A 25,283-nucleotide genomic window follows, 5' to 3' on the forward strand; every position below is an offset into this window, starting at 1 on the left:
GTGTCAGATTCTGTGCATTCTTTAGGGACTGCTACAGTGTGCACTTTCCAGGGAATCTTCTCCCGAGTTCTGGTCCCTCCTCTTTCCTCCACAACGTAGGATTCTACAGGATGAGTCTGTCTTCTTCCCTCCTCCCCAGAGTCCGTGACAAGTCTGCAATAGACGGAAGAAGCCACACTGTGGCTTGGAGACTGAAAGCTGGGCTGCTTGCCTCGGAGCTGGCTCCAAATTATCCTCTCCTCTCCAGGGGCACTGTGTGGCCTCAAGAAATAGTCAGCTGGAGATGCTGGCTCTGAAGGCTAGCCAAGCCCCTGTGGTTTGGCAGAAGAAGAGATCATTGTCCAAGCAGGAAGTGGTCCTGGGGTTCCAGCTGACCCCAGGCTTTTGCAGGCAGGGCTGGGGCTCATAGCAGCTGAACTGGAGGCTCCCCAGAGGCTCACACACAATTCTCCCTCTCCAGAAGACTGGAGATCCCCGTCCCCAGGCAGGCACCCTGCCCCAAACCTCACAGATCTTAGCATCACGTGCCTGGAGTACTAAGAGATTTGTTGACATGTTGACAGCAACCAAACTAGTCTAGCTTCCCATCATTTGCCTAGGAGGGGAGTAGCGTGATCCTGGGAGCTGAGAAGCCCCGTACAGCAGAAGCACGGAGCTCATACGCTGCAGCTCAGGGGAAGGCTCAGCCACAGTCAGACAGGTGGTTGAGTTTTGCTACTCCAAAGGCAGGGAGAGGGCACAAGGACGGAGACCATGTCCTTTGTGTGCAGCAAAGTCATAAGCAACCTAGAAAAACTGCAAAATTTTACAGGAGACTGAGCCCTGGCCCAGTTTAGTAGATGATCTCAACTTGGACACAGAGGCTTTTAGACAAAAGGAGCACAGAACTCCCACAAGTTTCTCACCAGCGCTAGGAAAAGCACTTAAGAGCTGTCACTTACAATGGCTTCCTGCAGGGGTGGAAGCAGGCTGGGACTATGGGAAGACTGCAGGCCTGTCACTCACTCAGCCTGGGTGGCACAAAGAGCTTTGGGATTTAGGCTGAAGGCCATTGATCCCACTGGTGGTGTTTGATGTACAGGGAGGCGGAATGGTTTCTTTTTTCTGATGTGAGAAATGACTTGATGCCCCTTACAGCTGGGTCCTAGAACCCTCCTTTCTCCTTCCACTCCCCCTCCCTCCCTGGGCACACTCACTCACCACCTACACACTGGTAGCTCCGTCTATTTATTTTCCCAGCCTAATCCTCTCTAAATCCAACATGCGTGCGTCCGAGTGCCTACCCAACATGTCCTACTATGGGTCTCGAAAGCACCCAGAGCTCAGGGCAAAACCAAATCTGTGACCTTCCAAACCTGGTTCTCCCCTCCACTCCCCATCTGGGTGAATAACCCTCCACATCATCCTGTTGCACAAGGGAGAAACAATGCTGGCACCCTTGACCCCTTCCTCTCTCTCACCTGCCTGTCAAATCTTTTGGAACCTGTCTCCTAAATTTCTCTTCATTCCTTCCACCTTTCTACATCCCGTCTATCTCCACCCTAGTCCATCACCCCTCTATGTAGCTGGCTGCCATCACCTTCTGGTTCCCAGGCATCCAAGCTGGTGCCCTTCTGTCAGCACCCCCCGCCACACCCCTCACTCCCCCTCACTGACTCCTTCTTATCCTTCAGGGCTCAGCTCAGATGCCACTTCCTCAAGGGAAATGCCCCTGTGACTGCTCTTAATAGGCTATGAACTCCTTCCTCGCACTGGTCATAGTTGCAATTTTGCATTTGGGCCCTCACTAGACTAGACTCCCATAAAAGTAGCACTGTCTCCCCCCCCCCATTCCTTGTTCAGTGTCTTACACATGTTAAATAGTGACATTAATTTAACAAGTATTTATCAAATGAATGTCATTTATTTTTTATACCCTGCCTCAACCCAGTCAAGCTGATCGTTACCATGATCTGTTGCATGAAGTATTGTGTTAGGTGTCTGTCCTGAGCCTGTCCTCCTCCAGTGTATTCCCTACACTGTGGCCAGAATTACCTTTTTAACAAGCAAATGCAACCACTTGTAATCCTTCATTACTCCCCATAAAGTTCAGATTCATTACTCTGGCCTCTAACATGTAAACTGCTAGTTACCTATCCAAAGACTATTGTCCTCTTGTTCTTTAGAAACATAGACCTGATTTTATCAAGACAGCCATGTGCTCTACTAAAGGACCGTCCTGGCCTCTCCAGTGGCCACGGTGCTTCTGAGAGGTTTGAAAGGCAGATGCCTTGGTGGGTTCAGTGGGTTGAAAGGTTATTGTCTTTCCAAAGGCCAGAATTTTCTTTCTTCCAGATAATGTTGTGTCCCTATGTCTATAAAATATCTGTAAGTGAAACATTTCTCATGTTAGCAAGCTCTGGTCAGTGAGATGAAAGGGGATGCCACTGGTTAGAACTTCCAAGAACGCTTCCTGAAGTGGAAATAGACAGCAGGCTGTGCTTTGCCCGACCCGTTTCTTCTCCCACTTTCTGCCAGTTTCAAGGACATGATGGGCGGGGCTTCAACACCGGCTATCTCAGACAGGCGCTATCAATGGGAATTCGACCCATGTGGCGGGGATGGTGGAGCAAAAAGAGCCAAAAAGGGCCCCGGCGCCCAATAACTTCAGAGCGGCCACACAGCCCTGCACTTTGGACTTCTTTTATATGAGGAAATAAATTTGTATCTTTAGTCTCTGACTTTTAGCAGCCGAATTGAAACTTGATACAGGCTTCCAAGAATTTCATGACTAACCTTGGTCTGTCTTACCTCTCTCACCTTCCTCTCGTCCCCAAATTCAACAGTTCAGCCCAGCTGAATGTTTCTCAGCTGCTCACAGCTACTTCTCTCCATTTACAGTCTTCCCAAGCTGCTCTTTCTGCTCGGATTACAGCCCCCACTTGGCAAACTCCTACTCAGCCTCTGGATCTCAGCTTAAAAAGCAGCTCTTCGGTGGCCACACGAGCTATTTTCTGATACCAGAGTCGTTCCTTGTCATGCTACCGATTACACCGTGAACCGCGGTGTTTACTTGGTTTTCTCTTCCAGAGACAGTCAAGTACCGAAGGCAGGGATGCAGCCTATCTTGTTCAGAACTGTATTCCAAATGCCCTGTGCACGTATTCAAGACCTATTTCCTGAAGAGACGGAGCACATGAAAGATGGGGAATGGAGTTGGGTAGACACAGTGGGTCTGAGATCTCTGCAACGTGACACACCAAGGGGAATGGTTGGTAGATTATTGTTTATTATTTATACCGTGCCCTGTTCCCAAACAGGATGTAAGGGAGCAGGATGGCCGGAGTACCGCCGCACAGGGAGTGCTAAGGAGTTCACGTCCACTCAGAGACACTGGTTTGGGAGACTCTATCAGAAGACTCTATCAGAAGACTCTGCAGGAGAGTCTGGGGGAAGGAGGGGTTCTAAGAAAAGCAGTAGCATCTTGTCCCGCCTCATCTCCATCTCCTCGCCTGTAAGCCCTACCTCAGGAGGAAGCCAAAAACTGGTGGGAGGGTTATAGCAGGAAAGGTTAGCAGGAAAGCAGGGGGTTAACTCCCAGAGAGGTACACCATCCCACTATCCTTGCCTCCCCCTGGTGCCTACTGCAAGTAAAGAGTCTGGTCTTCTCTGAAGGGCTCTGGCTGGGCTTAGGGTCTCCTGTGGAGAAGAGCCAGCTCGGTCAGTCTGTAGATGGAGGCCCACCGCTAGCTGCAAGCTCCAGGCTCTGCCCCACCATCAGCTCCATCCTCTTCCTCATCGGACTGTGCCAAGGGCGTGTCTGCTCCGCCGTCACTGGGATTTGGGCTGTGCAGGTTGGTGGAATCGTCAGAAGACGAGGAGGAGGTGCGCGACGCAGTCCTGTCTGGTGTGGGCATTGGCAGGCTCAACTCCTCTGGATGGTCATCCAGCCCTGCCCAGAACAAAGAGTGGGTCAGGGCCACAAACAGGGCTTCAGGGGACTCTCAGAGATGCTCTGGCCAGGAGAGGCTGAAGCCCAGAGAAGGGCAGGGGAGTGACCAGTCACTGACCCAGTCCGCAAAGAGCCAGGTCTCCTGACTCTCCTCTCAGTTCCTTCCACTTCACTACACCATGTCTGGGCCCTAGAGTCAGGTCAATCAATTCAAGAGTTCAAGTTCTACCTACGTCACTTACTTGCTCCTGAGTGGCTTTGGGCAAGTCACTTTCCCCCTCAAGGACTTAATCTTCTCTAAAAATGGGATATGCACCTACATTCCAGATGGGTTTTGAGGATAAAATCGAAGCATGATTATAAAATGTCTGGCATGCCATAGGCCATCAATAAATAGCAGCAGCTTTAAATAAGAGAATATCTATCTTATAAGCTAAGCATATGGGCTTTGGAATGAGACAGCCATGGTTTGAACCCAGCTTTTTTCCACTTTCTGGCTTGTGACCACTTCTGAGTCTAATTTCCTCCTTTATAAAATCGGGATAATACCGCCTGCCCTAATAGGACATTGTAAGGACTGAGCTAATTGAGCACAGTATTAGCAACCTAAAAAAAAAAAGTGCTCAGTAAATATTCATATGAAGATGACTAAAATGGCTTAAGTTATCTAATATAAAAATTTATACTTTACATTATCTTAATTATATGAATTAATTACATTAATTTCACGAATACAAAATTAACAAAGGCTAAGGGGGGATTGGGGCATTCCCAAAATTTTAGACTGGAGATCTGTCACCCAGTTCCCCTCGGGGTCAACTTCCCTAAAATCAGAACAGACAGCTGTTTCATTGGTAGAAACACCCATTTCCAGTCCCTACAAGTTGACTTCCCCAGCCCTGTTGCAGCCTCACTTCAGAGCCTGACACTCGGCTCTGGCTAACTGGTGCCCAAGTCCCCAAAGCCAAGGGCCATACCAGATGTCTGGGAGGCTGGTGGAGGGTCCTCACAAGGCAAGAACACATCTGCTCCATCCTGGTCTCCAAGGTCGATAAGTTCCACCTGCTCCAGCGCATCCACATTCACTTCCATGGACGAGATACTACCTATGGGGGCTGCGCATCAAGAAGGGGCCAAGTGAGGAGGACACAGGCCCCTAAGATGGTCAAAGATACGTGTCAGGTCTAGAGACAGAAGTTTCGAGGGCCAAAAATACAAGGGGAAGAGGGTCCCCTGATTCAGGACCTACAAGACAACCCCCTCCCCCAGCCCACTCCAGTCCCTCTCCCCAGGACTCAGAGCTTACGTCTCTGCGACTCGAGATGCAGGTGGGACAGGGGGAAGACAAACTCTGTCTCTGGCTGTAAAATTTCCTCAAAGAATTTCTGCCGCTCCCGAAGGCGGAGCTGCTGGCGCTCCAGGGCTGCCCGAGGATTTGGGTCCATGTCAGCTCCTGGAAGGTAGAAGAGCAAGCACAGCTATGAAGCTGAGAGGGAATACAGCGGGGGCCTAGGCTTGGGGAACCCCTTTGCAGCCAGCATCCCGGCGCTGCAGCCTGGACACCACTGGCCTTGGTTACCTCCTCCCCTTCCTTGAAACAAAGTCTGTTACTACCAACTTCAAGTCTCATAGAGAGGCACGGCTGAGCCTGGCTCCACAAAGGGGATGCTGGTTCCAGGCACGGCAAAAGAAGCTCCTCTGTATTCAGGGAACGGGGCCAATAGCCAAGTGTCAGTATCATGCCCTTGTGAGAGGGGTTGGAGGGATTGGTCCAGCCCCAAAGAGGGAGGCACTTCTAATGGACCCAGCCACCCCTCAGAAGGCCATGGAAGATGGTCGGATGGGGATCTCAGGGTGCTCAAGCATTGCAACTCTGGTTCATGCCCAGCCTTCAAAACCCAAAGACCAAAGCACCCCTCTCCTCCACACACCCCATCACCACCACCCCCTCCAAACTGTGCTCTGAAGTCACAGACCTGACTTCCAGACTTAGCTCTGCCCCTAAGGAAATCATCCTTCCAGCCTCAGACTTCCCATCCGAAAATGACTTAATAGTCCTATCTGCCTCAAACACAACCCAGCAGCTGCTGGTGCAGGTGCTCTGTAAAATGTAAAGCCCGGATACCGTGCTATTTAGAGGCCCCCCCCCCCATCTCTTTCTTCTCCATACTCCCCAGCTCTTTGAGCACCTCTCCTCTGACACATCGCAGTCTTATATCCCGACTAGTCAGTGAGTAACAATTGGAAGGGCGGGTCCTGGGTCCAATACAGAATAGGCCCCCCGGATCCCCCGAGCTAAGAGCTTTCCAGAACACCAGAGCTCTGGGCCAGCGCAGGCCCTATACATCTACTCTCATTCATTCCATCTCCTTCCCGGCAGCGCGCTCTGAGCCCATCACCGGAGGCAAGGGAGTATCTGGCTTGAGGACCAGCTCGTCATCCTCTGTCGCCTGCCTCCCTTGCTTCATCTGGACTCAGTGGCTGAGACCCCGGCCAGCTCCACAGGCGCTGCTGCGGGCCGCGAGGGGCTCAAACCCAAGTGGGCCAGCCAGGGCCAAAGGCAGTGTGCGGAGACCGAGTGGCCGCCGGCTGGCAGACGGGGGAGGGAGGCGCTGACGCCGATTCCTGGGAAAGGCTCTCCGAGCTGCCGCCCAGGTCACAGCGCTAAAAATACCCGGGGCCCCTGGGGCCGTCTGCTCCAGCGGCCGGGCGGGGGGCGGGGAAGGAGAGGACGAGGGTGGGGGCGCCCACGGGCCGGGGGTACCAGGACGCCCCCTCTCCCCCTCCCCCTAACCCCTTCCATCTCCCGAGACCTGAGGGGCTGTCCCCAGGGGGCAGCGGAGCCGGGGCCGGGGAGAGGAAGGGAGTTGTTTACGCGATGAGAGGTGCTGGGAGAAAGGAGACAAGGTCTGGGGAGCCCGGGGAGCCCGAGAAATGCAGAGCGCCCTGCCGGTCTCCGCCCCACCCGCCCTGGAGTCCGCGGGAGCGAGAAAATTCCCTAAAAAGGGCCGGGGCGCGCCCGCGGGTTGGGGGGAGGCGGCGGCCAAGGTCCCCCGGGCGGCCGGCTACTGCGGCCGGCCCCCGGCCCTGGCCCGCCCGCCGCCTCTGCGCCCCCGCCGCCGAGCCCCTACCTGCAACGCCCCGCGCCCCCGCTGCCTCGGTCGCTCGGCTCCGGCGAGACGGCGGCGGGGGCGTGGGAGCGAGCCGCGCCGGCCGGGGTGGGGCTGCGCCGCCGGGGCTCCCGCGGGACGGCCGGGCCCTGGGAGCCGGGAACGAGGAAGCGGCGGGCGGCGGAAGTGGGGGAGGGGCGGCGGCGGGCACCCGCGCTCGCCTCCCTCCCGGCGGCCTCGGGGAGCCCCCTCGGGCGCGGCCGCTCGCACTTCCAGGCCGGGCGAAAAGTTCCCGGCGCGCATCCTTGCCCCGCAGCTGGCCGCACTGGTCCGCACTCCGCCCGCCGCCGGGGCGCTCGGCTCCGCACGCTCAGATCCACTTGCTGCGTCGCGCTGTGCGGCGCAGCCCCGCAGCGGGGACACGCGCGGGTTCTCGACCCACGCGCACTTGCTGCTCGCGACTCCCGGGCAGCCCCGCCGCAACGCACTCGCACCTTGCGCGAGAAGGGGCAGCGGGGAAGGGGACCCGCTGGAGCCGGGAGGGCACTGACCCGGTGCGGCGCATCAGGGCAGGTGCGCCGCGGCGGAGGGCCCCCTGACCCTGGCACTCACCCGGCAGCCCCGGGTTTTGGCTCCGGGACCGCACCGAGCCGCCACCCAGTCTTCCAGCGCACTGGGCGGGGTGGGCGCCGGGACGGGGCGGGTCAGGGCTGCAGGGGTGGGCCGCTGCGCCGCGCCCGAGACGCCGGCGTGGAGCCAAGTCCTCCAGGGCGCGAACAGGGGCGCTGCGCTTCTAGGCTGGTGGGGGTGGAGGGGCGAGGCGCAAACTGCCGGCGGACAGGAGGAAACGCTTGACCCCCTCTCCGCGCCTCCTGCTCAAACCAGTGCCAGAAGTGTCCAATCTTGCAGCTTCTGGACTGAGATTCTATGCCCATTCTTTCCCTCCTCCCTCCCACCCATCCGCTTGTGCTCACAGCTCCAGAAGCCGCGGGAACAGAACGGGGTCGGGGGTGTCTGTCGGGAATACTTCTTCCGTGGGGTCATTCGTTCATTCACTCAACAAACATCCGGGAGCAAGCCAGGAACTAGGAGTCATCCTTGGCACCTCCCTGTCCTGTGCTAAATACACCTCCATTCTCTGTCGATTTTCTTCCCTAAATAACTTTTCAATCCACCATTCCTCTCGGTTTCCATCTCTTTCTCTCCTCTGGCTCTTCCAGCACCCTTCTACACCTGGTTTTCCTGTATTCGCTTTGGCCTTGCTACTCTCCATCCCCCCCAATCCCCCGCCCTGTAACACACAGCAATCAGCCACCATTTCAAAACGCAAGTCTGCGTTCAAAACGCCACCCCCTGCTTTAATCCCTCCATTGTTAGAACAAAATCTAGGTGCTGATATCTGAGCCGAGTCTTGAAGAAATGAGTTCAACAAGCAGTGAAGACGGGGGATGGGCATGTGCGAAGGGATGGAGTCAGGACATATTCAGGTTTCCCTGTCAGGGGACCAGCACTGTACAAATAGCCAAAGCGCAGCTTCTCCTATTGTTAGTGGGATCTCAACACAACCCTGTGAGAGAAATACAGCAAGCAGCGTTCCCACTATTTTACAAGCAAGGAAACTAGTTTGTGGGAAGCAAGTGGTTAAGAGCACAGGCGTGGTAGTCGGACCCTCCTGGGTTACAAACCTAGCTCTGCATCTAGCCAGCTGTGTAAACACTTAATTTCCCTGTTCCTTGATTTCCTTGCTTATTAGGTAGGACTAATTAATCCCTACCACTCGTGAGATAATTCATATAAAATGTTTAATACAGGATGTGGGCACTTCGAAGATGCTCAATAAACATTAGGTGTTTTGATTGTAATGGGTTCTGAGAAAGGAAGGAAAGTGCTTTCTTAAGTGAATTTCTGAAGTTACAGGAAGTCCACCCTAATAGTTAATACTTCTACAGAGCTTATTATATATCTGTTGTTATTATAAGTACTTTGCATATATTAACTCTTTTAATCTTCTCAACAATCTTGTGAAGTAAATAGTATTATTATTTCCATTTTACAGATCCAGAAACTGAGAGACAGAGAGGTGAAGGGACTTGTCCAAGGCCATACAGCAAATACGTGATGGAATTCAAATCCGCAGAGGCTGCCCCTCGAGACTGTGCTTGTAACCACTGCTCCCAGCCTGTTCCCCTTCTGCCCTGTGGCAGTTTCCAGCTTCCAAGAAATATTTTAGTCAGTTTGATTCTTATTCCTCATTAATGAATAAAGTAGATACTTGGTCCCACGTCCTAGCACAGAGGAATGAGGCCAACTCAGGAGTATGCTGGGTGAGAGCTCAGCTCCCAAAGCCACGCCCCCCCCCCCCCCCCCATTCCAGGCTCATCCCTAGGAACAGAACTCCATGGATTGTTTTGACCTGTCCCCAAGATGGTGACAGATCTGGAACCTCCGTCCCTTCTCTTTGCCAGATAGTTGCCACGTGAGGGGCTAGAGAGGGAAAAGCATCCACGCTAGAGATAATTCAGGAGGCTAAGCTGGAAGGGTGTCAGGCAAGAGAAAGACCCAGGCAGCATCCCCCGGAGCAGATGGCAGAAGGAGGTGGAAGGAGCCATGGACAGGTAGATGGCTGAGATTCCCGGCTTCCATCCAGGATGCATAAAGCTGCGAAGAGCATCATTACCACACTAATCACAATTTTTAAAAATTGTTAGGTAGTCTAAAAAATTACAACTTTTGTCAAACCCATCAGAGAGCTCAGGTTGCAGAGTAACCAATTAACCTGAATTCCAAAGAAAGACAGGAACCTCCAAGAAGAAATGGGACGCGGGCACTGCCACACTTGTGAGGTGGGAGGAAGATGGGGCCTCCGTGCAGATGGGTAAGAAGAGTTCATTTCCTTAGGTAGATTCAGGTTTCTCTCCGGCATCACATTCTTTCTGCCTCCAGAAAGGTCTACGTAAGGAAGTAAAGATCTCCAGAAATGGACAGAATAAAGGTAAATAGAAGAGACATTTTTCTGTTTTTAATCACCTTACAAGACAACTGACTATCTAAAGCAAGAGTGGCAATACACTACTCTTTCGCTTTAGAAGTCATGGGGATGTAAAGTGCAGCATAGGGAATATAGTCAATCACTTCGTGTGGTGACAGATGGTAAGTACACTTACCGTGGTGAGCATTTTGTAGTGTATATAATTGTCGAATGACTGCGTTGTACACCTGAAACTAATGTAAAATTGTATGTCACTACATTTCAATTCTAAAAAGTAGCAATATGTTGTGGATAGATGGCATATATAAAAGTAAAATGTATAACAATAACAATAGTCAAAATGATGGGATGAGTAATTGGAAATACACTGCTGAAGGAGCCTCTGCTATATAAGAAGTTGTATAACATTAGTTGAAGATTGACATTGAGTAATTGAAGGTATATGTTCTAAATGCAGGGGCCACCACTAAAAAAAATTTTTTAAAGAAGTTTACATAACAAGCCAATATGGAGATAAAGTGGGGTAATAAAAATATTGGGAGGCAATCTCCCTGAGCTTTTTTTTGTTCAACATGTCTTGTTGACTATGTCAAGATTGCAAGGATATGACTTCTCTTTCACCTGGGTCCTTGCCCAGGATTGTTGATTGTTAATAGAGCTTGAGAGATCAGATCAGATCTTTGTCAAATCCAGGAGGGCTTGCTTACTGCTTGCTATAACTTGCTATAAAAGTTCTGGGCCTGGCTCCTCAGCCATGGTGTAAACCCACTCTGTATGTGTTGGGCATCTGGGCCACCATGTCAGCTGCTGGACTTGGGGCCAAGGGAAACAACAAACACAACTGTGCTGCTGTTCGTGTTCTTGGGTATGCTATGAGTCATCAACTGTTGCGATCAAATGCAGTAAGTCTTATTGTCTATTTTTGGTACCCAATAGATGGATGTTTTTCGCTGAAAAAATGTAATTAATCCAAAGTAAGGAAGAAAGAGAGAAAAAACGAGGAAAAAAGATGTAAAATATAAAACAAATAGCAAGATATAAGATTTTAATCCGACTGTCAATGGAAGACGACCAGTTAAAAGATGACTAGTGCAGTGAGGAGTAAAACTAAAGGCAGTGATGTATGGTCCGTAAGAAACCCGATTTAACTATAAAGAAATATATGGGTTAAAAGTAAATGAACGGAACGAGATACACCATACAAACAGTAATCAAAGTAAATTGGAGTGCCGCTATTAATACCAGACAGATGTAAGCTTCAAAAAGACTGTTACCAGTGATGAAGAGGGATATTCATAACGATAAAAGGTTCAATTCACCAAGAAGACTCCACTATTATAAATGTGAATACATTTAATAACAGAGTTTCAAAAATGGGTGAAGTAAAAGCCAATAGACCTAAAATAGAAAGAGAAAAATCTATATTTCAGTTAGAGAATTCGATACTGCTCTCTGAGTAATCAGTAAAACAAGTAGACAGACAAAGAAGGGAGGATGTAGAAAACCTGAACGCTATCAACTGACCTGTTCCGGCTGATACTTTTATAACACTTCACCCAAAGCAGCAGAGTAAACGGTCTTTCAAATGCCCATAAAACCGCACCAAGATACACTGTAGTCTGGGCCACAAAACAAACCTCAACAAAAATTTTTAAAAAATTAAATCATACAAAATGTTGATACGACTCTACGAGAACTGAAACATAACTAATAAAGATATCTGGGAAACACCCCCAATACTTGGAAGTAAAACATAACACTTCACAATAACCCATGAGTCAAAAAACGAAGTCCAAAAGGAAATTAGAAAAATATCCTGACTTGACTAAAACTGAAATGCAGCAAGCTGCCCACCAAAATAGCCCCCAGAGCTCGGTGCCTGTCGTTAGTCATACCTTTGTATAGTCCTCGGCTACACTGGATCAAGGTTACTCTCTGTGACCACTAAGAAAGGATGGTGGGTCCCATCCAAAGTTAGGATTAAGAAAACAGAAGACCACAGCTTCCATCTTGGGTGTGTGTCCTCTATTGCTTGGATCACTCACTCTGGGAGAAGCAAGTTGCTATGTTGTCAAAAGCCATGCAGAGAGGCCCACGTGGCAAGCAACAGAAGATTCCAGCCAACAGCCAGGAAGAGCAGAGGCCTGCCAGCAACCACATGAGTGAGCACGTCAACAGATCCACCAGCCCTGGTAGCGCCCTGAGAGGACTGCAGTCCTGGCCAGCAGCCTGCCTGCAACCTCGTGAGAGATTGAGGCAGAACCCTTTCAGCTAGAGCATTCCTGGATTCCTGCTGCCCAAAGCCTCTGAGATACTAAATAGTCGTATCAAACGGCTAAGTTTGTATTGCCATGCAGCAGGAGAAAAGGGGTAGAGACTTTGGTACTGGGGTAGAGTGCTGCCGTGTCAGCTCCGAAGCGTGGCGGTGGCATTAGAACTGGCAACAAACGGAGAAGAGTGTAGTCAAAGTACGTTGGAAAAGCTGCTGATAGAAGCCTCAGGCCTTTGATAAGACAGCAGCCAGGACAGACGGGAGGGAAAGCAGGTAAGCGCTCCTGGAAACTGGGGGAAGAGGAAGCTCGTGATGTCACGACACAGGGGTTAGCAGCCCCATCGCCTGCAGTGAAGAGGAAAGCAGAGAGTATGCCTAATGAACAGGGTGGTCTAGCTAAGGGCATTTCCAAGCAAGGTGGTGAAGGTGCCACCTGGTCTCTTCTCGCTGCTGACGGTAAAATGCCAGCAGGGAGAGAGGAACTAAAGCAGCAGTTCCCAAGTGATGGCGAGGCTGCCTCCCAGGGGGACATTTGGCAATGTCTGGGGACGTTTTTGGTTGTCGAAACTGGAGAGGTTGCTCCTGCATCTAGGTCGTAGAGGCCAGGGACGCTGCTAACTATCCTCTAGGGCACAAGACAGACCCCTCGCCCCACCGCCCCCACACACAGAATCAGCCCGCCCAGGGTGTCAGTAGTGCCAACGTGGAGACACCCTGGGCGAAAAGGAAGCACTGTTAAATATGAAGGAGCCAGGACTTCACGGGAGGAAATTCTCAGCCTCTCCAAATGGCAAATGACGGTAACATTAAGAAGTGGTTTCCTAGCAAACCTCAAATCCACGACATTGAAAACATCCAAAACAATGTGGTCCAAAATGAAACTGAGAGGGGCGCCTCGATGGTTTAGTAGGTTAAGCGTCTGCCTTGGGCTCAGATCATGATCCCAGGGTCCTGGTATCGAGGCCCGTGTCGGGCTCCCTGCGCAGCAGGGGAATCTGCTTCTCCCTCTCCCTCTGCCCCTCCCTTCACTTGTGTTTTCTTTCTCATTCTCCCTCTCAAATAAATAAAATCTTAAAATAAAAAAAAAAAGAAACTGAGACTATGGCTACAAAATCTTGAGTTTACGTCTCAGGAAGATTAAAGGCAATGCCTTAGAGTACTATTCAGTCAGATAAAAGATCTAAAGAAATTATAGGTGTGCCTCACAGATCCTCTGAGTCAAACAACAGGAATTCTAGAAAGCTGAGGGGTGTGGTGTAGTCCCTTAGTCATTTCAGCAGAAGCCTAATGCAGAGAAGGGCTTATCTCAGAGAAATTGTGGGCATGGCTTTTGCCTAATAGAGTGCCCTGAATAAGATTCAGAGTGACCTACAAGTTCTTAAAAGGATACTATATCCAGAAACATCTCCAGCTTGGATGTATAGGGATAAAGAGAGTATAAATTATAAACAGGATTTTTGGTTCTGAACAAAATGGAGTAGATGTATTTCTCTCTATCCCTCCCACTAAGTACAGCTTAAAATGCTGGACATTGTATCTCAAGCAAACATGGGAAGGCAGACCAACCAGGAACCCTAGCAGGTTTTCTTTTTGCTAGGGTCTGGAGAAGCCTGCAACCTGGAAATGCCAAACAGGCACAGATAAAAACTGTCCCCATGAAAAGCCTGAGAAAGGGCCACCCTAGCAAGACAGAAATCTTCTGACATTAAATGTCCCACTCCAGCAATACTAGAGGAAAAACCACTCTCAGCCTCCACTAGCAAAGACAGAGGGGAAAGCCAGACTTCAATGTTTGTCTTGTAACAAAGGTAACAGGTCGCCTCCCCCACTTCACCTCTAGGTACTGTTAGAGGAGACCGGGTGGGAGCCTGGGCTTCATCACTGCCCAGCAGTAACAAGTACCCCTCCCCAAGAATCTCTCCCCATTTCCATGGTGTCAGAGGGAGGCCATGTGGGAAGCCGCACTGCCATCCCCACCCAGCAATAATGAGGCACCACTCCTTTCCCCCAGTGTAAAGGAGGCCAAGTGTAGAGCCTAGATGTCCACCTCTGCCCAGCAGTAATGAGATAACCCTCCCCTTGCCCAACTGGGTGGTATGAGTGGGGTCATGAACCTAGCCTCGATTTTCACTCTCACCTGGTGGTAAAGAGTTGGTGCCCCGTCTCACTGGCCCAGGTCATCCAAGGCCTACTAAAACAGAAGATTTAAATGAGATCCAGTCTCATAACATAATTTCCAAAATGTCCAGGTTATAGCTGAAAATAATCCATCATACTTAGAACCAGGAAAATCTCAATTTGGATAAGAAAAGACAAAGAACAGATGACAACAGACCACGGCGTTGCTGGATTTACCTGACTCCGATTTTAAGACAATCACTATAAAAATGCTTCAATAAATATTCTTGAAATAAATCAAAAAAAAAAATTTCAGGGGAAAAAATAGAAGGCATAAAGAAAATAGAAATCCTAGAACTGAAGAAAAAATTACTGTGCTGGGTTGAATAGTGTTCTCCAAAAATTCATGTCTACCCAGTACTACAGAATGTGACCTTATTTGGAAATAGAATCTTTGCAGAAATAATTAGTTAAAATGAGGTCATACTGGATTAGTGTAGGCACTAAATCCAATAACTAGTAGCCTTTATAAGAAGACTATGTGAAAACACAGATAGATACCCAAGGGAGACCACCATGTGAGATGGAAGCAAATACCAGGATGATAGGTCTCTAAGCCAAGGAACACCAAGGATTGTGGGCAATCACCAGAAGCTAGCTAGGCACGGGGCAGATTCTCCCTTAGAGCCTCCAGAAGGAATTAACACCTTGATTTGTGGACTCTTGGCCTCCAGTACTGTGCGAAAATAAACTTCTATAGTTTTAAGCCATCAAGCCAGTTGTTACAGCAGGCAGGTCTAGGAAATTAATACAGAAACCAAAATTAAACAAACAAAAAAACAAAAACCTTACTGGAGAGGCTCAATAGAAGAATGGAGATAACGTATGAAAGGATCGGTGAATTTGAAGGGAGAACAGTAGAAACGATCCAATCTGAAAAAGAGAGAAAATTATATTAAGAAAGAAACAAAGAAAGTACAGAGCCTCAGGAGCCTGTGAGACAATAACAAAAGATTTAACATTTGTGTCATTGGAGTTCCAGGTGGAGAGGAAAAGGAAGTGAAGCTGAAAAAACATTCAAGAAAATAATAGCTGAAATTTCCCCAAATTCGACAAAGACCTGAACCTACAGGTTCAAGAAGCCGACTGAATCTCCAACATAAAGACAAATAAATCCATGATCACACACACCATAATCAAACTTCTGAAAAGTCAAAGAAAGAATCTTGTAGGCAGTTGGAGAAATGATATCCTATCTATAGGAGAACAACAGTTCAGTTGCAGCAGGTTCTCATGATCCTTGGAGGCCAGAACAAAAGTGGCACAACATTTTTAAGTAGTGAAGGAAAACACAGTCGATCCAGAGTGCTTGACAAAGACTGTCTCCTTGACCCAAACTCTACCTGGGTTCCTCTGAGCCCTCTTTTCGACCAGGCCTTAACCTTGGTCTATAAAGACTTGAACAAACACCAACATAGTTTCTATCAGCTAGGATGACCCCAGACCCCTTAAAGTGCCTGTCTGAGAAACTCAAAGCTGCCCAATGAACTCACTGTTCCAGCCAACCCCTGAAGATATGGCCCCTGTCTCCCAGCAGCAAGATACACGTCTTCTGTGGGAGGGTAGGAGCCTAACATCAGTAGTTGCAGTTAGCAAACCTAGATGGGTTTTACATGTACCAATATCCCCCTTCTGCTTTCTGTAAATTTTCACTTCCTTAACTCTACAGAGCACCCCCCTCACCCCCTCCTATTCCCAAATTCCTTTAAGATGCTGAGTCATCTCTTGTACAAATCAAAGTTGAGTTCAGTTCACACTGGATTCTTTTTCCTATTACAACAGTGTATTACTGATCAAAATCTGTCCTTTCTACTTTAAATAATTTGATTATCTCTGACATGCTGTACCCAGCAAGAAGACTTTTTAGGAATGAGAAATCAAGACATTCTCAAATGAAAGAAATACTAAGAGAATTTGTTGTCTGAAAACCTACCCTAAAAGAATGACCAAAGAGAGCACGTGGCTGGCTCAATCGGTACAGCATGCAACTCTTGATCTCAGGTTGTGAGTTTGAGTCCCACAGTGGGTGTAGAGATGACTTTAAAAAATAAAATCTTTAAAAAAGAAAGAAAGAAAAACACTATAGATTAAATAAAAAATGGAATCCTAAAAAATGTTCAAGTAACACAGGAAGGGTAGAAAAATGGAACAGAGGAATGAAAAACAGAGGAAACAAACAATAAAATGGCAAATGGAAGCACTAAGACACAAATAATTACATGAACAGGCAAGGGCCTAAATATATCATTTAAAAGTGAGAAAGACCTGCAAAATAGAATATGAAAAAATGACCCAAATATAAGCTGTCAACAAGAAATTCACTTCAAGTATAATGACATAGGTAGGTTGAAAGTAAAAGGATTGAAAAAGATATGCCAAACAAACATTAATCAAAAGACAGCAGAATCTGCCATCTTAATATTAGATAAAAGAAAATCACCAGGGAAAAGAGGTTACATTACATAATGATAACAGGGTCAAACCATGAGGAAGACAAAGCAATCCTAAATGTATAGGCACCAAACTGATAGAACTGAAAGGAGAAACAGACAAATCCACTCTCAGAGTTGGAGACTTCAACACATCTCTAAAATGCTGATAGAAGGGCGCCTGGGTGGCTTAGTCGGTTAAGCATCTGCCTTCGGCTCAGGTCATGATCCCTGAGTCCTGGGATCGAGCCCTGCATCAGGCTCTCTGCTCAGCAGAGAGCCTACTTCTCCCTCTTCCTCTGCCGCTCCCCCTGCTTGTGCTTTCTCTCTCTCTGTCAAATAAATAAATAAAATCTTTAAATAAATAAAATAAAATACTGATTGAAATACAAAGCAGAAAAGCAGCAGAATATGTAAGAACTTAACAGAACCATCATCCAAAAGGATCTAATTGACATTTAGAGAACACTCCACCCAACCACAGCAAGATACACATTCTTTTCAAGTGCCCATGGAACACTCACCCCAAAAGACAATATCCTAAGTCCGAAGTCAACCTCAAGAGACTTAAACAATCAAAATCATACAGTGTGTGTTCCCTTGACCACAATGGAATCAAACAGATCCAAATCAGTAACAGAAAGGTGACAGGAAAATCTCCAAACACATGGAAATTAAACAACATACTTCTAAAAAATCTATGGGTCAAAGTGAAGATCTCAACATTTTTTAAAATTTAGCTGAATGCAAAGTATCAAAATATGTGGAGCACAACTAAGGCCATGCTGAAAGGGAAATTTACAGCACTAAATATTTACTTTCAAAGGAAGAAAGACCGCTAACTAATAATCTAAGTTCCTGCCTTAAACTAGAATCAGAAGAGCAAAAATCCCAAAGAACTGAAAATAGAAAAACAATAGAGAAAATCAAAGAAACAAAACGCTGGTTCTTTGGAAAGATCTCTAACGTGGACAAACCTCTAACAAGATTGACAAAGGAAAAAAAGAAAAAAAAGACCTAAACAGTCAATTTCAAGAGTGCCACAGAGGATATCCCTACAGGCTCCAAAAATAAAGAGATAATAAGGGTCTATAAAGAACAATTCTACACACATAAATTTGGCAATTTAGATGAAAAGGACTAAATCCTCAAAAAGTACAAAATGCCAAAACTCACCCAACATGAGATAGATCATAAAAATAGCTCTATAACTATTAAAGAAATTGAATTTGTAGTCAATGCAAAGCACACACACACACACACACACACACACACACACACACCCTCTTGAAAAAGAAATATCCAGCACCAGATAGTTTCACTAGAAGGATTTATTTATTTATTAGAAGGACTAATTAGAAGAATTAATACCAATTCTATACAAACTCTTTCAGAAAATGGAATAGGAAGGAACACTTCTCAATGTAATTTTAAGAGGTTAGTATTACCAAACCCAGACAAAGACAGTACCAAAACAAAACACAACACAATAGACACATTTGATCTAAGTTATCAAATTTGAGGGCATGGAGTTGTTGATGATATTTCTCTGTTATCCTTTTGATGTCCCTAGGATCAGTAGTGGTGGCCTCACTTAAATTTCTGATATTGGTAATTTGTGTCTTCTTTCTTTTTTTCTTGGTTAGGTTGGCTAGAGGTCTGTAGATTTTATTTACTTTTTCAAAAAACAACTTGTGGGGTTCATTGATATTCTCTATTGTGTTCCTGTTTTCAATTTCATTGATTTCTGCTCTAATTTTTATTATTTTTCTTTTGTTTGGTTTAGGCTTTAACTCCCCTTCTTTCTCTAGTTTTATAAGGTGAAAGCTTGCATTGATGTCTGATCTTTCCTCTTTTCCAATATATACACTAGTGGTATAAATTTCCCTCCAAGCATTGTTTTCACTGCACCCTACACTTTAGATAAGTTGTATTTTCACTTGCATTTCGTTCAAAAAAATTTTTTAAGATTTTATTTACTTATTTTCAGAGAGAGTGAGAGAGCATGTGAGGGCCAGGTAGGGGGCAGTAGGAGAGGCAGAGGGAGAGAGAGAATCTCAAGCAGACTCCCTGCTGACAGCAGAGCCCTACATGGGACTCAATCTCATGACCCCGAGATCATGACCTGAGGCAAAATCAAGAGCTGGACACTTAACCAACTGAGTCACCCAGACGCCCCTAGTTCAAAATATATTTAAGTTTCTCTTGAGATTTCTTCTGTGATCCATGTGTTATTTAGTAGTGTATTGTTTAATCTCCAAGTATCTTGGACTTTTCCAGCTATGTGTTATTGGTCTCTAATTTAATTCCACTGTGGTTTGAGAACATACTTCGTATGATTTCTATTCTTTTAAATCTGTTCAGGTGTGTTTTATGGCCCAGAATGTGGTCTATCATGAATGTTCCATATAAGTTTGAGAAGAATGCATATTCTGCTGTTTGGTGGATGAAGTATTCCACAAATGCCAGTTAGATCAAGTTCACTGCTGGTGATGTTCAACTATACCCTTACTGATGTTCTGCATGTTTGATTTATAAATATTGAAATAGACGTGTTGAAGTCTCCAACTATAATAGTGGATTTATCTATTTATCCTTGGAGTTCTACCAGTTTTTGCCTCACATATTTTGATACTCTATTGTTAGGGACACACATATTAAAGATTATTGTGTCTTCTTGGATTACGGACTCCTTTATTATTATTTAATGATCCTCTTTATTCCTGATAATGTTTCTTGCTCTGAAGTCTGCTTTACCTGAAATTAATATAGCTACTTTAGCTTTCCTTTGATTAGTGTTAGGATGGTATGTCTTTCTCTATCCCTTTATTTTTAAACTATCTTTGGCTTTATATTTAAAGTGGGGTTCTTTCAACAACAGATAATTAGGTCTTGGTTTTTTGTCTACTCTGACAGTTTCAGTCTCTTATATAGAATATATTTAGGCCATTCACATTTAAAGTGATTATTGATATAATTGCCATAATATCGATCATGTTTATAACTGTTTTCTATTTGTTGTACTTGTTCTTTATTTCTTTTTCTTTCTTCCCCTCTTTTTCTGCTTTCGTTTTGAGCATTTTATGTGATTCACTTTTCTCTCCTTTCTTAGTCTACCAATTACACTTCTTTAAAAAAAATTTAGTCATTTCCCTAGAATTTATAATATATATTTACAACTATTTTAAGTCTACTCTCAAATAACACTATACCAGTTCAAGGGTAGTGCAGGTCCTATATAAAGGACCCATAGCCCTCACAAAAATAGATAAAAAATCTTCAACAAAATATTAGCAAAAATTCAATCCAAAAATATATAAAAAGAATTAAACACCAAAACCAAGTGGGATTTGGGGCGCCTGAGTGGCTCAGACAGTTAAGCGTCTGCCTTTCACTCTGGTCATAATCCCAGGGTCCTGGGATAGAACCCCGCGTCCTGGGATTGAGCCCTACATCGGGCTCCCTGCTTGGCAGTGAGCCTGCTTCTCTCTCTCCATCTGCCTCTCCCCCTGCTCATGCTCTCTCTCATAAATAAAAATTAAAAAAAAAAAAAAAACCAAGTCAGATTTTTTCAGGCATGCAGGCCTAGTTCAACATTCAAATATCAATTAATAATAATCTACCATAGTAATGAACTAAAGAAGAAAAAATCACATGACCATATCAACTGATGCAGAAAAATCATTAGGCAAAATCCAATGTGTATTATTATAAAAACTCTCAACAAACTAGGAATAGAGGGTAACTTTGAACTTGATAAAGAGCATCTACAGAAAACCTACAGCTAACATCATATTTACTGGTGAAAGATAAGATCAAAAACAAGGCAAGGATGACTGTTCTCATCACCTTTATGCAACATGGTACTGGAAGTTCTAGTCAGCAAAATAAGATCAAAAAGGAAATTAAAGGTATATAGATGGGAAAAAATATTTCAAATCACATATATTATAAAGGATTCAAATCTAAAATACATAAAGAACTCTCAAAACTCAACAGCAAACAAATAGTTCAATTAGAAAATGGGCAAAACAGATATTTCATCAAAGAGGATACAGCAGTGGCAAATAACACACTAAAATATGTTCAACATCAACAGCCATTAGGGAAATGCAAATTAAAACCCTGATGAGATATCCCTATACACTTACCAGAATAGTTTTAAAAAATAGTGACCATACCAAAAGCAGGTCAGGATGCAGAGAAAACAGATCATTCATACATTGCTGGTGGGAATGTAAAATAATATAGTCACTATGGGAAATAGTTTGTGTCTTCTTAGAAAACTAAGCAGACTCCATATGATCTAGTAATCACACTCCTCGGCATTTATTATGGAGAAATGAAAACGATGTCCATACAAAAACCTACACATGAATGTTCACAGCAGCTTTACTTGTAATAGCTAATTTACTTGTTGCTAATTTGCAATAATTCAAATGTTCTTCAATGAGTGAATAGTTAAACTGTGGTATATTCCATACTGTGGAATAAAACTCAGCAAAAAAAAGGGGGGGGAACAAATTATTGATACACGCAACAACTGGGTGGATATTGAGGGCATTATTCTGAGTGAAAAAAAGCCAAACTTGTAATGTTACGTACTGTAAGATTCCATCTATGTAACATCCTTGAAATAACAAAATTATAGAAATGACGAGGGGTTGCCGGGGGTAGGGTGGGAGGAAAGAGGGGTAGGTATAGCTACAAAGAGCTTGAAGAAGCCTTGGATGATACAACAGCTCTGTATCTGGATTTTGGTGGTGGTTACATGAATCAACAAGTGGTTTTGATATTATAATGGAGTTGTGCAAGATGTTACCTTTGGAGGAAAATGAGTGAAAGGTCATAGAACCTCCATGCATATATCTTTTTAGAATTTTCTGTGACTCTATAGTGATTTTTTAAGTCTATAAAAGGAGCTATGGATACAGCAACAACCTGAATGGATCTCAAGAGCATTATGTTGAGTGAAAAAAAGCCCATCTCGAAAGGTCACATACTATATGATTCTATTCACATAACATTCTTGAAATGACAAAATCATAGAGATGGAAAACAAATTGGTGGTTTCTAAGGATTAGGGACGGGATGGCGGGGAGAGGGGAGGATAGCACAAGGGAGATCTTGGTGGTGATGAAACGTACACACACAAGTGAATGCATGTAAAACTGCTAAAATCTGAATTAGGTCTGTGGATTGTACAATATCAATTTCCTGGTTTTCATACTGTATATATTGTAAGTGCCACCCCTGGAGGAAACTGTACTACTTTTGCAACTCCCTACAGATCTATAATTATTTCAAAATTAACAAAAATAATTGAGAAAAATTAAAAGAGGCCTTTGAACCTCAAATTTTTACTGGCAGGAAACATGTTGAGAAAATGACTCAACTGCAAATGTGCCCAAAAAAGAAAGGATAACTCAGAACAAAAAGTCCAAGGGACAGAGTCAAAATCTTAGTAGGCTTTTGTGTAGAAATCAACAAGCTGATCTTAAAATTCATAAGGAAAGACCATTGAAGCATGATAGCCAAAACAATTTTTTTGAAAAGAACAGAAGGGATGCCTGGCTGCCTCAGTCAGAAGAGCATGCCACTCTTGATCTTGGGGTTATGAGTTTGAGCCCCATGTTGGGTGTAGAGATCACTTAAATAAATAAACTTAAAAAAAAAAGAATAGGAAAGTTGGAGAACTCACTATCTAATTTTGAGTATTACTATATAGTGCTATAGTAATCAAGACAGATTATAAGACTTACTATAAAGGAATCCAGACAGTATGCTATTGGCAAAAGGATAGACATATAAGTCAAAGAAACAGAACAGAATCTAGAAATAGATCCATACATGCATGGTCAATTGACTACTGAGAAAAGTGCAAAGGAATTCAAAGGAAAGAGGACAGCCTTATCAAATTGTGTAGGAATAACTGGATATCCATATAGAAGAAACTTGATTCATACTTTACACTATATATAAAAATTAATGCAAAATGAGCCATTGACCTAAATTTAAAAACCTGAAACAATAAAACGTTGAGGAGAAAACATAAGAGTAAGCCTTAGTGATTTGGGGCTAAACAAGTATTTCTTAGATACACCACCAAAACATAATCCATTAAAAAACCTGATAATTAAGAATCTGGTCTTCAAAAGGCAGTTAAGAAAATGAAAAGATAAACAAGAGACTGCAGAAAATACTTGTAAAACATGTCTGACAAAGGGATCCAGAATTTACAAAGAACTCCCAACTTAATAGTATGAAAAACAACCCAATTTTTATTATTTTTTTAAGTAGGCTCTATGCCCAGTATGGAGCCCAACGTAGGGCTCAAACCCACAACTCCAAGATCAACACCCCAGCCAAGATCAGGAGTCAGATGCCCAACTGACTGAGCCCCCCAGGCACCTCAAAAACAACCCAATTTTTTAAAATGGGCAAAAGACCTGAACAGACACTTCATCAGAGGAGATAAATAGATGGCAAATTAGCACATGAAAAGATGCTCAAGATTATTAGTCATTAGGGAAATGTCAACACTACTGTGAGATACCACTACATACCTACTAGAATGGCTTTTTAAAAACACAACCTGGGGTGTCTGGGTGGGGCAGTCAGTTGAGCAGTTGACTCTTGGTTTCGGCTCAGGTCATGATCTCGTAGTCGAGAGATCAAGCCCTGCATTGGGCTCTGCACTCAGTACAGAGTCTGCTTCACATTCTCTCTCTCTCTTTCCCACTCATGCTCTCTTTCTCAAATAAGTTAATTAATTAATTTAAAAAACACAACCTAACAATACCCAGGGCGGCCCAGGATGTGCAGCAAGTAGACCCGTCCCACATTGCCGGCAGGATATAAAACAGAATGACAACTTCGGAAAAACTGTGTGGCAGTTTCTTATTAAGTTAAACATACAATTACCATATGATCCAATAGTCCTACTCCTAGGTATTCACTCAAGTGAAATAAAAACTTATATTCCCACAAAAACCTGCACACAAATGCTTTTGGTAACCTTATTCGTAACTGCCAAAACCCAGCCCAGATGTCCTTCAATGATTATGTAACACACAGTAGTGCACTCATCAGTGAAATACTACTCAGCAATGAAAAGAAACAAATGACCACTACCCCCAGAGATGTGCTCATCTCAGGTGCATTGTTTGAAGTGAAAGAATTCCAGATTCAAAAGGCTCTGTATGATGGTCTGGAAAAGGCAAAGCTGTAGGGCCTGAGAAGACATCAACTGTTGCCACGGCCAGGAAGGGGAGGGGGTTAACTGCAAAGAGATTGTGCGGGGGAACTTGAGGGATTAAAAAACATTCTATACGTTGATTGTGGTGGTTTGCATTTGTCAAACTCATGGAACTGTTCACTAAAAAGGATGAATTTTACTGTATTAAAAGATATCCCAATAAACCTGGCTTCAAAGAATCTAAAGCACAAACTATGAGAGGAAACAAACAAAAGTGGAACCTCATGTTCTATGGATGGCTGCTATCTGAGGAAGAAGGAGGAGGGGAAGAAAGAGGAGGAGGAGAAGAAAGGGAAGAGGAAGTGGAGGAAGAAAATAAGTGTTGGTGAAAATGTGGAGAAACTGGAACCCTTGTGCCCTGTTGGTGGAAATGCACAATGGTGCAGCCGCTATAGAAAACAGCATGGCCGTTCCTCAAAAAATTAAAAATAGAATTACCATATCATCCAGCTATTTGTGGGTATATACCCAAAAGAATTTAAAGCAGGGTCTTAAAGAGATATTTATACACCCATGTTCTAGCAGCGTTATTCATAATAGCCAAAAAAGGTAGAAGCAAACCTAGCATCCACGGATAGATGAATAAATCAAATATGGTATACAAAATAATAATAATAATAATAATAATAATAATAATAATAATAATAATAATAATTCAGCCTTAAAAAAGGAAGAAAGTTCTGACACAGTCTATAACATGGATGGACCTTAAGGACACTGTGCTAAGTGAAATAAGCCAGACACAAAAAGACAACTATTGTATGATTCCACTTACACGAGGTACTTAGAGCAGTCACATTCCTAGAGGCAGAAAGCAGAAGGGTGATTGCCAGGGATGGGGAAGGGGGGAGGGGGAAACGGGAGGTTGATGTTTCATGGGTATTGAGCTTCAGTTTTGCAAGATGAAAAAGAGTTCTGGAGATGGTGGTGATGGTTGCACAACAGTGGGAATGTGCTTAACTCTACTGTACACTTAAAAATGGTTAAGTTGGTAAATTTTATGTTATGTGTATTTTACCACAACTAAGGAGAAAAAGAGTCGTGGTTTTCCACTCAAGAGCCTTGGAGTTGGTCCACGAGGCTGTGTGTCCTCGGATAAGTCTCTCTCCCCACCAA

The 25,283-nt window shown here is 44.9% G+C and overlaps 2 protein-coding genes across 2 annotated transcripts in view; both read right to left on the reverse strand.

Annotated features, from left to right (window-relative positions):
* Positions 1–3,248: 3,248 nt before the first annotated feature.
* DBNDD2 (dysbindin domain containing 2) lies at positions 3,249–5,376 on the reverse strand. The gene is made up of 3 exons (XM_026503606.2): positions 5,238–5,376; positions 4,909–5,046; positions 3,249–3,931 (listed from the first exon to the last, which is right to left on the reverse strand). The coding sequence occupies exons 1-3, from the start codon at positions 5,374–5,376 to the stop codon at positions 3,726–3,728; spliced, it is 483 nt and encodes a 160-aa protein (XP_026359391.1). The 3' UTR covers positions 3,249–3,725.
* SYS1 (SYS1 golgi trafficking protein) overlaps positions 5,296–25,283 on the reverse strand; it is a 37,025-nt gene continuing 17,037 nt past the window's right edge. Inside the window, exon 3 of the mRNA XM_026503609.3 lies at positions 5,296–5,384. Coding sequence (XP_026359394.2) covers positions 5,378–5,384 — 7 coding nt within the window. The 3' untranslated portion in view covers positions 5,296–5,377. The remainder of the gene's footprint in view (positions 5,385–25,283) is intronic.

The sequence above is a fragment of the Ursus arctos genome, unplaced genomic scaffold (assembly GCF_023065955.2).
Source record: "Ursus arctos isolate Adak ecotype North America unplaced genomic scaffold, UrsArc2.0 scaffold_16, whole genome shotgun sequence".
Taxonomy (NCBI): Eukaryota; Metazoa; Chordata; class Mammalia; order Carnivora; family Ursidae; genus Ursus; species Ursus arctos.

Excerpts from the sequence above, each read along its gene's own strand:
- DBNDD2 (XM_026503606.2), bottom strand. The coding sequence starts at position 5,376 with ATGGACCCAAATCCTCGGGCAGCCCTGGAGCGCCAGCAGCTCCGCCTT. Across the intron at positions 5,047-5,237 it reads GCATCTCGAGTCGCAGAGAC|CCCCCATAGGTAGTATCTCG; the intron begins GTAAGCTCTGAG and ends CTTGATGCGCAG. Across the intron at positions 3,932-4,908 it reads ACCAGCCTCCCAGACATCTG|GGCTGGATGACCATCCAGAG; the intron begins GTATGGCCCTTG and ends TGTTCTGGGCAG.